The 14,563-nt window shown below is 35.0% G+C and overlaps 1 protein-coding gene across 1 annotated transcript; it reads left to right on the top strand.

Annotated features, from left to right (window-relative positions):
• The first annotated feature begins 294 nt into the window (after positions 1 to 294).
• Positions 295 to 12,638, top strand: LOC139698484 (serpin B8-like). Its single transcript, XM_071597366.1, has 8 exons — positions 295 to 359; positions 908 to 1,020; positions 6,146 to 6,328; positions 6,438 to 6,579; positions 6,883 to 7,115; positions 8,942 to 9,130; positions 9,320 to 9,473; positions 11,277 to 12,638. The coding sequence occupies exons 1-8, from the start codon at positions 341 to 343 to the stop codon at positions 11,411 to 11,413; spliced, it is 1,170 nt and encodes a 389-aa protein (XP_071453467.1). The 5' UTR covers positions 295 to 340; the 3' UTR covers positions 11,414 to 12,638.
• Positions 12,639 to 14,563: the final 1,925 nt, after the last annotated feature.

The raw sequence follows: 14,563 nt of genomic DNA, 5'->3' as shown, positions 1-14,563 counted from the left end.
AGTATGGAAAATGGGTAACATACCAAAGCCTGAGTTCAATTCATAGGAATTAATATTTTCATTTATTTATATTTCATTGTTTAAAACTAGCGGCAATTGCGTTGCTAAGGCTATTCTATTAAATGCCCGGCTTATATTGTAGAAGTTCGAGACACCTAATGTCTATGGAGCAACCGCTGTGGTAACGTTATTCTGAGGTAAGAGGAAAGTGAACGTCTTTTTTATTTCCATCTCTCCACTCCTCCCCACCTCTTTTCCGCTGGCCTCATTTTTCGCACAACAGTAGGTATAACCGATCTCTCTCAAGCTCTCGTCTGCAGCACCACCTAGGAAGTGCATTATGGGCTTCCCTGTTTTCGGTAAGTGGAACTTTGTATGCGTAAAATTTTGCTAGCACACATTTCACGCATAGGATTATATTATGATTTTGAGTTTTCATTACTATCGGAGCCTAGCCGTCACAAACTAGTAGCCTGCGTGTCTTCAATTGAAAAGAACTGAGTGCAAAGAAATCCGTGTGCCGGAATGTACACCTTGAAATTTTGCTGTAAACCAAATTGAATCCGGGAAAATTACATTGATCGCGCAACATAAACGAAAATCGAGACTCCTCATAAGTTTTAATGACATGTTTCATGCAATGGATGGAACGTTCTGGGGTGTCATTGTATTTTTGGGGTAGTATATGTAGCGATGGTATTGCAATACCTCTGTTTGAAATTCCCTCGCACCTCTCCCATCCAGATAATATTTTTCTTAGAACACGCCAGTAATGATCTCTAATCCAAATACATGCGATATAAATATGAAATGGATATGGTAATTTTATTTCTTCATTTTGGCATATTTATGCGTTTCTGCTAAATATTTCATTTTTCTGAAAATGTGAATTTATGATTTATTCCAGTTTTATCATTACTATTCCTCTCTTGTGGAGATGCTTTTGGCCGGGAATCAGCGCCAAACAGCGCTTTCGAGGTTATGAAATTCAGTAATGGTTTTACGGTGGAACTATTCCAGGTGAGGCAAAAATTAAATGTATGTGATTGCAACCAGTGCTTTTTCAGTGCTGTGGAAAATATGGGGAGAACATTAACTAGCAGGGCGCATTTTCAAAAAGGATTATGATAATGTAAGCGTGATGTACCAAATCATTTTTACAATGCTAGGCGGCAATTCAAAAACATCTAGCTTAAATTTATTTATCTAGTAAAATTTTATTATTTTATAGTGAAGTTCATTCATTTATTTTCGATTATTTATTACCTGTAATATTCTCTATTTTAAAAAGATATTGTCCGTAATCGACCTGGTTTCTCTGCATGCATCAAGCATTCCTCAGAGTAAAGAAAACAATCCATAGTTACTATTTTGATGCTTTGAATTTATAAAGCTCGTATTTCTGTGAAATACAGGCAATATCATTATGTGGTCGAATGATCATAGCACTCATAATAAATTAAGAAGTCTTCTTCTCCTTTCAGAATTTCAAATCAATTTCAGCAAGGTATTCTGTCTCAAATCAGGGCTCTAATTAGGGTAAAGTACTGAGAAGGAAAATTCCTTGTTCTTCTCCTGCATGAAGCATTTACAGCTTATTGTTGCAATTTTCTGAATATAATTCTGCTACTCCAGTGTGACTGCCTCAGTGGTGGAGGGATTTTATTCCCTTCTGCTCCATTAGTCATGTGTTTGATTCCCACTTTGGTGGGTCTTCCTCTACCCAAGGCTTGGATGTTTGTAATGGTGTAATGTCTACTCTGAAATTTTTGGGGTGGACTTCAAATAAATCAATGGAGGAGGTTAGAATACATGTATGTTACTATTGCATGTGTGCTCTATGTTTCTCTCATAGAATTGCATTTTCATATTTCAGGCCCTTTCCCATGAAAGATGGTTGGGGATTTTCCATGTTATGATTATTTTATGTGTATGAAAAAACGATATAGGGTGCTATACAGTAGGGATGAAAATACAAGATAACTGTAAATGTGAGTTAAACAATAATACTCCTGCAGCAAAAGAGGAAATTGGGCCTAAAGCCTCTTGGTACTACTAATATACTGCCTAATGCCAGGGAAACCATGAAATGTTATTTTTATTGTCAGCATCTTGCAATGTGTATCCCAAAAATTAAAATCCTACACTAGAGTTCTTAGAAATATACAGAATAGTTGATCTGTAATGTGCTAATTTCATAGATCTAGTCACTTTATCTCTGGTTTTGTGTATTGGAATGCATATGTACTGAATTCCTATAAGAATATACATGGGAATTTAATGTTGAAATCCTATGTTATTTATTAGTAGATTTTTCAATAAAATAGCATATTGTCACAAAAAATTGAAACTGTCTGAAATGAAAAAATAATTCTTGTGCCATATTAGTTAATATTTCAAGGGTTTACTTTAAAATGATAATTTCAGCAATAAAATCCTTAATTTGGTCATTAAGTCATATTTTAAATACAAATTTATGTATTTTATGGGGAAGATTTTGAAATTTCAAAGTATGAAATTGCCATAAATTATTAAGCATATAATTGTTGGTCATATTATAGTGAAGTTGTAACCAGCATTGTTATAATTATATATTTTACTGGTAATGTCTCATTCAGAATAGCAGCCCTGGAGCATTCACAATATTGATTTTTTTTAATAAACAATGATTCCTGCACCTGAGATTCCAAAAAATGGAGCAAACATACTCCACTCATCTAAAGTCCAAAACCTTGGTCCAACACTGTTATTACCATAGTTGCCAATTGGTTCCTCCATTTCATATTTCCAATACCACATGGTACTCTCAGTGGAAGTCCCATGGATAGAAAAATATAAAAAACAATTTGGTGAAAGTTATCACTTTTGTCGACATTCATTCTGTTCCGATATCTCATCTTGCTTCTCTATTTTCTTTCTCATTCCATCTTGACTCCCAATCCCCTGCCCTACATATAAAGTTCCCCCGGAAGCACTTTTATTTCATGTGATTTCTTACTTCTTGATATTGAAAATGAGAACTTTTGAGAAAAGAATCATGGATTTTGGGGATGTCTTTCCCAGTAACACTTAAATCCAGCTTGCATTACCTTGTAATATTAAAAAAAATGTCTGTTGGCTTTATTGCCTGCTTAATATGAGGCCCCAAAATAAAACTTTTATTTTGGGGCCTCATATTAAGCAGGCAACAACTTTATAATAAGGTTATAATTATAATAATAATTAAAACTGTTTAATCTAAGGTTATCTTAACAATTTTTGATTGAATATCTCAGCTGCACATATTTGAGCAACAAGATATATTGTTATGAACTTTTTAAATTCTACACCTGAGGCTCTCTCCACTTCTCAGGGGTAACTCTGTGTTTCCATATTCCAGTCTCCTTGGTCATTGCAAATTTCCTCTTCCAAGCATTTATCCCTCATCATTAATGCTATTTATACTCTCCATGTTTTTCTAGGCCATTCAAATTTCCTACTTCCTAAAGTAAACATTCTCAGTTCTTGACCATCTTCCCTCATTCATACTTCGAGCCTGGCCATAACGTAGGAGAGTTTGACTCTAAATTCCTCATACCACTGATTATTTCATGTCGATTACTAGTCTTTTATCTTCATTTTTTTCCTTTCCAAGTCAGATATCCTGGCTCCTCTTCTTATCCCCTCCATCTCCACCACTTGTATTTAATTTTCAGGCATTCACACAAATTCCAGCTCTCTACCCCATAAGGCAATATGCTCCCTAGTATTGTTTAAAGGCTCTCTTCATTATTTCCATAGCTATTACTTTGCTCCATAGAGTCCCATTGAACATAGAACATTATAATTGCTCCACACGTCTGAAGAACTCTGTATGCTACCTCATATTCACATCTTGCAGACTCATGTATACGGAATGTAAATATTTAAACTTTTTTACTGCCTTGATAGTTCCTTGCAGCAAATTAATATCATTTTCAACTCCTCCTATTGCTAGAGTTTTATTCATGTTGACTAAATGATCTCCTCCTTCAGATGCTTTGAGTAAATTTCTTGTCACAAAGTTAGCATCCTGCCGACTTTGAGCAATCAATACCTAGTCATCTGCCAACAGGAGAAAGTATATTTTTCCCTGTTTTAAGGCATTCCCATATCTTCACAGGGTCTACTCAATTTTTCCAACACATTCTGCATGCTGAATAAGGGTGGGGGACATGCGGCTTGCTTTTCCGTTTCTCACATTCCTGTTTCCTGTGAGGGCCTCTTTCACTTCTCTTTCTAAAATGGGCTCCACACCCTGACTTCCACCACTATCCTAACAATTACTCTTTTAATCTATTCTCAACTAACAATTCTTCAAAGTGCTGCTTCCATTGCACTACAGGTGCAGGCAGTTCAAGAATGTTTGTCATTTTCATTTTTGATATCATTCTTCAGGATTCTACTAGAGTATGATCTGTTTCTCCATAAATTATTTTCCATTTATCCTCCTTACTTTTCCAATAAGTTCTTTTGTCCATCTTATTTCATACCTTGTATCTATATAAATTTTCAGCATTCCTTCAGGCCAACCATTTCAAATAGTCACTCTTTTACGTCACAACTTCTCATGCTTCTATGGTCAACCCTTCTGTTCTTTTATTTCTTCTCTCTTTTTCTAAAGCTTCTTCAACTTCTTCTACGATCTTTTGTTTCTTGAAATCATATAATTCTTCAGTATTCTAATCCTTATTCACCTCCAGCAGTCTCTGCTTGAGTATTTTTTTAAATAAAAATGTCCCACTTTCTTCTTATAAGATGTGCATTATACATTTTGAATTATCATTAATAGCAGTTTCATGACCCTGCTTTTTTTCATCGCATTGTATTTTTGCCTTTAATTGAAAAGCAAAATTTGAAATAACTGGAAGATGATCTAATCCTCCAAAATAGTATGGATAAATGGGCAACTTTCTGTTGACACATGTGTAACCAAGGAATATCAAATGCTAGAAAAAATCTTACCAAGGGTAAGGATGGGGAAATCTTCTAATACTGTGCCAAAATTCTGGACATTATCTAAATGTAAGGAATTCCTCCTGGGCTGTCCATCATAATCAGAAAAAGAGGATTGGGAAGGTTGGCTGTCCTAATCTATCATTTTAGCAATGTTTTAGCATAAATAAGGTGGAGTCCAGCACTAAGTGCCTTGTATGATATACCGGTGATGGTTTTTGAATATACTTATACTCCCTTCTGCCATTCATGGCCTTTCAAAAAAATATCCACCATGTTTCAACTATTTTGTAGAAACCTCCGGTTCATGAACTTTGTTTTACAAACACTAATTGATTATGCCATAATTATGATGTTTAGATGGATCAAAGTTCCATGATTTAATATGCTTTAAGCCTTAACCCAATAATAATGATCTTTTGCTCCTAAATAGTCTCTCAGATAGATCACGCACTAACATAAGATTTTATCTGTCTCATAATCTTTATCTCAATGAGTTTTACAGGTTTTTCAAATTTCTTTTTCCTGTGACCCCAATAATTCTGTTTCTTTTTAGGATGCTAGTCTAAAGTCATTGTGTAAATTCCATGAATGTAAAAATCTTTTGAATTATGTATTTTTTCCTATAAATATTTTGTCTAGCATTAAAAACGTTATGCTCCTGCCCAAATGGAACAAATAAAAACTCTGTAGATATTGAAACTCTGGCTAGACAGCAGAAGGTACTGCAGTCTTAGTATGGTCCAATTAAGATCAAACTTTTTATAATCAGTCAATACAATATTTTTATAATCAATGCAATAATATTTTTGTATACTATACATTGGCCATTGGTTACAATATACATGGTATACTTAGTATATTGCACCCAATGTCACCCAGGGAAACATCACCAATGAATTCACAAAGTATATCAAGTGGCTGTGAAGGAATTTTTCATCAATGCATGCACATAGATATTCAAGAACCAAAGTAATGACTCATACTTACCTACATATTTCATTTTGTGCTTTAATGAGATGGGTAAAGTCCATTAAAACAAAAATGCAGCACTGTCTACAGCACAAAATACAGCACTCTCTAAACCTCAATGAAAGTATCCTTTATAGTTAACTCTTAATTAATCAAAACTGATTTTTTTCATGTCTCTACTAAACATCTTCAACTTCAGGTACTCAATGAAGAACATGAAAACCTAGTGTTTTCCCCATTTGGCTTTGCAAGCAATATCTTCATGCTCCTTGAAGGTGCCTCAGGGGAAACAGCCACCCAGATACAGGAAACATTTCAGTTTAACAATGAGTCTCTAGGCAAAATGAGGAATGGCTTTGCTTATTATTATGATATTTTTGAGGTAAATAAATTTATATTTAAAAATTGCATATTCGATAGCACTCATTAATTTCCAAATCTATATTTAGAAGTCAGATGCATGTCTAAATAAAATATTTTTATTTCACCAGGCAAATAAAAAAGACAGTGAGGCAGCAGGTTCCTACAACAAAATTGTTGTGAAAAAGGATGTCCTTTTGCTACCAGAATACAAAGATCTTATGACAATGATATATCGAGCAAATATAACAGAAGCATCAGATAATAGAACAGGTATGCGATGATAATCACTCTCCTTGCTGTCAATGGTTGAACCTTCAATTGGTAGTTCTTTACAATCTTTCCATGTGAAAATGCATTTAAATAACTGTCAGTAAAATCTACACATAGTTTTAATTTTAAATTTAATGGTGCATTCATAAGGTATCTACAAGTGATCCCCTCATGGGGGTACCGACAGGTAATAATTTGAAATCATAAATTTGAAGTGAAATATTTCTTCAGTGATGATGACCCTATCATGCCTAATTGACCAATTCTACTCTCAAATTTTTTGTAATTTTTTGTAACTTATAGGCCTGGAATTACACAGTGATGTGGGAATATTAAGCCACTGGCAGGATTATGAGCGGCTGCCTGTTTATGTGTTTTTATCCCATGAAACAGCTGCTCCCTTCTATTTACGAACTTCCAGTGGCTCATCAACCTCAAGAAAAGAAATACTTGTTCCAATGATACCTCAAGTTGGTGTTTTCAGAAATGGATATGACGAAAAATTGGGTTGTTCTGCTGTGGAACTTCTTTTTGAGGTATTTGACAGGATTTATTTACTCTACAAAATTAACCAATGCATTAGCGACCATTACACAAGCATTATTTTGTACCTACATTTTAAGTGCTTATGGAGAAAGTTCACAAGTAAAAGGGATCTGTGAGATAGAATTTGCCATATTGCAGGTTTCGATTAACCCAATCATCCAAAACAAATGTGAACTGCTAGCAGTAGGATGAAAAAGGAAAGAGAGTAGGTTAGAGTGTTGGTTTTCCAAATTTTCAAAAAACATTCAAACTATATGCATTAAAATGCCCACCTCTTGGTTCTTAGGTAGTAACTTTTCCTTTCATAGAATAACCTATGTTGTGCAGAGAAAGGTAAGCCAGAGGAATTCAGATGTTTTATATAATAGATATCAGTCCCATGTCTTTTCCTTCATAAACCTCTCTAAAATTAGTCAGAGTTAAATAGAGAAGAGTTAAAAATCATGAACATCTTAATGAGAGACTTCGTGCTCATACTTTCCAAAATAATTATTACTAGCAGTAGGTTTTAATCTTTAATAGTTATCTAAACACAGGTCCAGAGCAATTAATTAGCTATAGAACAGAAATTTGAGTCAAAATATGAAAAATGCTATGATGACTAATGTTTGGGTACATATGCATTGTCTATGAGTTTTATTATCTGAAGGTTTCGAATCATTCGTACTCTAATCATTTGGTGTTGACTATTCTGGTAATGTTGGTATTCTGGTAATGTTTTGATTTGCTGATACTCTTCTGATAATTTCATTAATGTTTTCGTATCGAGTTGCCGGGTTATAACCTATTTTCTTCATCCAAAATTTTACACTGTGTATATTTTTTATAATGTTGGAAAGCTTTAAATTTGTCTGCGTTTCAATTGTGAAAAAGTACGTTAATTGAATGAGCATCATGTTCCATGGGAATTCATTTCCCTAAACGATAAACTTGTCTCAATACTATTATTATCATCAGTATTAATATTCCAAAGATCATTTTGCTGCATCTCTCTTCACTCTTTTCTAACCTAACCGGTTAATCTTTATGCAATTTACTACGATCACCTCTCATTATATTCCTGATGTATTGATTTATGTAATTCCTCAGTTACTACTTCACTCAATGAATACCTAATACACAGTAAGGCGTTTAAAAATATATTTTCCAAGAATCAGTATTTGCAAGGAATGGTGAATGCTGTCCTTCAAAACAAAAAGCAATCCAAAAATGTGCACTTCAATCAAACGAGATCTTCAATGGGGACCAATGTCAAAGAGTGTGTGGAAGAGGCACTGTAACTCTCAGGCAACTTCAGAGTAGTGATGCTGATGGCCAAAAACATTTTAGGAAGAGTTTATTGTCAAATATAGTACGACACAATGCTTCCAAGTAACTCTTTTAATTTCAACTGGAAATATGAAAATCATGTTGTTCAGGTTTTAATGATTCCATCTCAACTTAACATCTACTTCATCCTACAATAATTTTGGGTTGATGGAACCCATCTCAAAGAGTGTAAATTAAGGAATTAGTTAGACTCCATGCAATGCCAATGTACATACATACGTGTCAACTGTTACTAGGAGAAGGGAAGTATTACTAGTTTATAGATATATATTTGGTTAACAAAAGGTGGTTACTCTCATCATTGGGTTTCCTTTCTTAAAATCCATGCCAAATTGTACTGAAGCCCCAAGGGTCGCCAGATATTACAATGTGTACGTATGATATTTAGCATTCATAGTTCTCTTTTTGGAACTTGACAATGCATTGAGTTTTTATACAAGTGGGAGTCAAGAAAGTCATTCTGTCTCAAAATTTGTAATTATTTCAGGCCAAAACAGTCAGCCTTCTTCTTCTCATACCAGATCAGCCTGATGGAGTTCACTCAGTCATTGAAAAATTACCTAGGGTATCCATACCTTACTTATTGGAAAGTCTTACCGAATCAGAAGTTGAAGTATCAATGCCACAGGTGGCATTTGTGAATCCAATGCTTGATTTTACTCCATTTCTTAAAAAGGTAAGAAGACAGATAATGCATTTTTGATGCATTCTCTATTGTCATATTTTTAGTGAACTGGGTAAGAAGATTATAGAGGGTTGAATATTCATCTGCCTGTTACTTAACTTTATACATTCATACTACTTCTACTTATTTGGGTACAAAGTTGAACTAATGCAAGAACAATTATAAAATTATATTTATCAGAAAGGTATCAAGAAAGCTTTTGATCCAGAGACAGCTGATTTTTCTCAAGCATCAAGTGAAAGAGAATTGTATTTGAAGTCACTGACTCAAAGCTCATACTTTACCTCCTCATTTTCATCAATAAAATCTGTTGCTGAAGGACTACCAAAACTTGGTAAGTTGGATAGTTTCTCAAGCAACTAATATTGCATAGTAGTTCATAAAATTATTGGATTAATTTCATATTTTAAAATTCAATCGCATTATTCTGCTTAACTCTACTTGTGGACCACAACCTTGACTTGGTGGAAGGGCTTGTGTGTTCTGATGACCCTTAGAGTTTTGCTGGTTGGAGCAATAATAATTTCACCTGCCAGCAAAACTCTTAAGGATTGGAGGCAACAAAAGGTAATCTACTCAGCTTCCATTCTTTAGTGAGGTAGCTAAGGCCCCAGGGGGACATTTTCAGTGATGCTGTCACACTAAAAGTACTATTGAGGTAGACAACAGAAAACCACCTCCATTATTAATCCTAGGAAAATATGATGAAACCAAATAAGAAAATGATTCCTGGCAACTATAGGACTTGGTTCATGGGACAGTGTTATGCTCAGCTGTGGAAGAGTCACAGCCTCTGCAGTCATCATAATATGAAATCCTTGCACAGCTGAGCAGATGGTAAGAGAGTAGAAGAGACAGAAGATTACTATCACTGTGAGAGCAGGGACTTTGAATGATAGAATGATGCTGAGGACAAGGATGCTAGAAAACATCAAGTTAGAAATGGAGAAGAAATATAGACAAGTTAGACCAATTGAGGTGAGATGGAAGGATAGCAGTGATTAATAGGGCAATATTAATGAGTAATATTAAGGGTAGGGGAAGGGAATCAATATGGAGTATCATATAATTAAAAAGAAATATAATGAATTAAAAGGAATGGTAACTACAGCATATGAATATTATGGGAAGAATCAACCCCAGCTGTACTCATAATTGTGGGCAAAGGATATGTTGGGGGAAATTAGAGAGGATAAATAAATTAAAAAATAAAATGATGTAGGGGGGTTAGAACACAGCAAATCATAAAACCAAAATACGATTAAAAGAACACTCTGGCTAAGCCTTGCAAATCTCACACAAAATCGAAGCGAGTCCTTTAGTTAGTCTGGGGTGCAAAGTTAATTCTAGGTATTTCTTTTCATCAGTCAGTAATAATATGGTGCTATCTTGAATTAGTTTTTTGTGTTGTTTTGTGGGTGTTTTTTGAATTCCATGGAAGATCTGTTTGGGTGAGTGAGATTTGCAAGGGTCAAGGCGTTTACACATAACCAAGCGAGTGATTGGTGGGCCACTGGCACAGGGAGAAATCTGTAGCAAGCCCTGGGTGTGTGAGTGCTTGAGACTAGTAAGGATCAATACTATTTAGTACATCCAAGCTAGAGAGTGCATGATTAATTTGCATTTATTTTATTACGTGTGATTGGTGGGCCGCTGGTTGAGGGAGATATCTCTTGCAAGCCCTGCCTGGGTGAAGATGGTCAATGCTACCTTAGCCGGTACATTTTTGATATTGTATTTTGGTTTAACCATTTGCTCTGTTCTAACCCCCGTTTTATTTATGTTGTAATTTATTTTTCCTCTCTAATTTGCCTTGCCATATCCTTTGCCCACTATTACGAGTACGGCTGGGGTTGATTCTTCCCATAATACAAAAATATAAGAAGAAGGGAGAGAGAAGAAGAAATGAATTCAAAGAAAAAGAAATTCATAGTGGTAGTAAGTTACAGAATAAGTGGAGATAAAAATCTGATTCATCAAAATTGATCTCAATTTAGGTGCAAATGCCCACTTGTTATCACAGAGTAAAAGAAGAAACCAGTGTAAATGATGAACTGGGAGAAATGATTGTAGGTATTCCTGGACTGATAAGAATATGAAAATCAATTTGAATTTCCAATGATTTTTCTCTTTACAGGGCCAAAGGAATTAAGGAGGAAACGTAACATAAACCGTCTGTCAGCAAACCACCCATTTCTCTTCTTCGTCATCTTCAGGGAAACAGGCCTCATCCTCCTAGCTGGAAAAGTAGAAAGTCCAACCCAGACTCCATAAATATTGAGAAAATATATATGAATACAGATTATTTTTTCAAATTTAAGCTACCATTTAGTTTGGTTGATCAAGTATCTAATGATAAGTAATGACAATTCATTCACATATTGGATAAATAAAAACTATGTACTTGGAAAATAAACCAAATGAAGATACTTAAATTCAAAAGAAATTGCTGAAGTTAAGAAAAATACTTTTAACTTCTGAATGAAAGAGGCATGTTGAAAAATTTCACATGGTTCAAAGAAAATGCAGTTGTGGACATCCAAGTACTTCAAAAACACAGGAGGGACAGCATGCCACACTGCCACGAGCAAACCAAGATGATTATGCCCATTTAATAATGCATATATTGTGTCTCTAAGGCTACAATATAAACCATTATGCCTTTAGTATTTTTAACCAACAATTCATCATTATATCTGGTCTGTTACTGCAGATTTCAGGTATCTTTAGCCCTCTATGTCATCTGCTACCCTCTTCTTGTTGATGCATAGATTTACTTTATAACCAAGAATTTCCCTGGTAAAAATAATAATTGTCTTGAGGTGATAAAAGTTCTTATTTATTGAAAACTAGGAGTCATGAAAATCTTTCAAGTTTCCTATCAGTCCCAAAATCATATAATATACATCCTAAAACTGTTGACTCTGCTGTCACTAAGCCATCCATCCCTGATATAATGCTGTTTCCTACCCTATTTTCCTCACACACCGCATCGGACACCCGACGACCGCTCAAACATGCTCAGGTGGCCAAAGTGAAAAAAGTTTTGGACTCTGACAGGTATTTGACCATTGCCCTTATCAGTGAGGAGACCAGCCTTTCAGGTGGAACCGTCCACACCATTGTAACCGAGGATCTTGCGATGAGGAAAGTGTGCGGGAAGCTGGTGCCATAAGTCTTGAGTGAGGAACAAAAACTGTCACGGGTGGAAATTTTGCAAGAAATTTTGGACTGCATCCAGGAAGATGAAGATTTTCACGACAGCATTATTACCTCAAAGGATAGCTCAAAAGCAGCTCAAAGGATATCGGTTAGACCCAATTGAGGTGGTTCAAGCAGCGACGACAAAGACTCTCAACAGTATTCCGGAAACCGACTTCCAGCAGGCTTTTGACGAGTGGCAGACGCGCTGAACTAAGTGTTTCGATGCACGAGGAATGTAATTTGAAGATTATTAAGTAATTTTAATGATAACTGCAATAAATATTGATTTTTGGAACCAGTCTTGATACTTATTGTACGGACCCTGTATAAGGTAGGTTTTGGATGGACACACACTAACCAACACTACATTTCTAAGCCTCATATAACAAGAAGCAATCAAACACCATACAATACGATAAACCTTTCTTAAATTCTGCATACTTTCTATCTGCCTTCATTCCATCCAACTTGCCAATCCTTTTCCTTTCTCTCCTTCATTTGCATAATGCTCTCCCCTTTATCACAGTCTTCAACATTCCATCACCAATCAATATGCTGTGTACCCACTTTTGTTATCTTCTTTAGATTTCTCCTAACAACCTTCTCTTTCCCCTACCATGCCTATTACTTTGTTTGTTTTCCTTTTTCTATCCTACTCCACATGTATCATAAGTCTAATCTATAACTACCATCTTGTCTCAGCATACAAAACTATGCTCCTATTAACAGTTTTCACTAATGTTTTACTAACATTTGTACTTAAGGTCCCTGTCATCAACTTCCTCCTTTTAAAAGTTCCTTTGTCTTATGCAATCCTTCCTATCATTCCCCTATTACTGTGATCATTTTTCTCCAAAACACTTCCAAGATAGATAAACTGCTCCACCGGCTGTATTTTATGTTCTTTAGTCTTATGTTTAACTTGATATTCCTCTTTATTGGAAACCTCTTAACCACTGATTTTCATTCCATAACTATCACACTGATTTTCTAAAGTGCTCAGCAATGATTGTAACCCTCTGGCTGACTGAAGCTTAACCATCCACAAATCTAATTGATTCTCTGATTTCTCTCATGACTTACATTCTCCAGCTCTCCCCATGACTATTTTACCATTCTGTCCATATATGCATTGAAAAGCTTGGGGATAATGAACAGCCCCATCTCACTCTTGTTCATAAAACATAACTCTACCTTCTTCTACCCAACATCATAACACAGTCACTTCTATTATCACCTTCCACCAGCATTCACGCATCCCACTACCTCTCAATATTTCTCCGACCCATTTTTCTGCTTGGTTTGGATTTTATCAACTCCCTTCCTCTCTTCTCTTAAATATTGAGCCTTAGAAGCAAAAAAATATTATATGAAAATTTTTGAGTAATTTCTAAGATTTTTCTGTTATACTCTTCACCTACAATGGAAGCATGAGGTTTATATTAGACATGGTATTCTACTTTATGAATTGCTGTAGAAGGGAATTTATTTATTTATTTTTATTTTATTTATTTATTCAGTATTAGTCCGAAAACAGCACATTTTGGCCTTTACATCGAACTATTAACAATGGTCACATTTACAAACACCCAAGCCCTAGATGGAGGGAAACTCACCCAGGCGGGAATCGAACCCGCGACCCTAGGAATGGCAGACGAGGACGTTACCCCGCCGCCACCTGGGTCGGCGGGGTAAGAGAGGTATTTAAGGTTTTATTTACGCGAATACTACCTCAAAAATGGGTTTTTGCTGCTTTCAGCATCTATGCTGTTCAACTACTTACCTAAGTAGACATGGGCAGATGTTTGATCACTACCTCTGAACAGAAAAACATGTTGAGCAACAATAGTTGAAAATTATGAAAAAGTATTTATTATTATTATTTATTATATTATTAAAAGTATTATGTAAGCAGATTGATGTTACTAAGCATAAAATATACATCTTGATAAGACAGGTTGAATTAACAAGGTTAATATTCAAACTATTTTATTCAGAGTAAGCTCATTTTGAGTTTGAATTTAATGGATTATTTAACTGAGATTGTAATTCTTTCTCATGAGTGTCTCTTTTCATTTTGAGTAAATCTTTGAAGTCTATTGTGATTTCATCCATTTATGGGTTATTATTTTCCTCCTGAAAATTTTATCATTCATCATTGGGTTAAGAAAAACATCCACTCACCATCATTAAAGTAAGAAAATTTCTTTGTACAATGTT

This window comes from Hetaerina americana, unplaced genomic scaffold (assembly GCF_022747635.1).
Source record: "Hetaerina americana unplaced genomic scaffold, ioHetAmer1.1.p SCAF_10, whole genome shotgun sequence".
NCBI classification, from domain to species: domain Eukaryota; kingdom Metazoa; phylum Arthropoda; class Insecta; order Odonata; family Calopterygidae; genus Hetaerina; species Hetaerina americana.
The sequence above is the reverse complement of the archived record's forward strand: the minus strand, read 5'-3'. Positions and strand labels throughout refer to the sequence as shown.

What these genes read in the sequence shown, in the direction of transcription:
- LOC139698484 (XM_071597366.1), top strand. An exon ending in AGCATCAGATAATAGAACAG is followed by an intron (nt 6,580 to 6,882) that starts GTATGCGATGAT and finishes TGTAACTTATAG; the next exon opens with GCCTGGAATTACACAGTGAT. An exon ending in TGAAGGACTACCAAAACTTG is followed by an intron (nt 9,474 to 11,276) that starts GTAAGTTGGATA and finishes TTCTCTTTACAG; the next exon opens with GGCCAAAGGAATTAAGGAGG.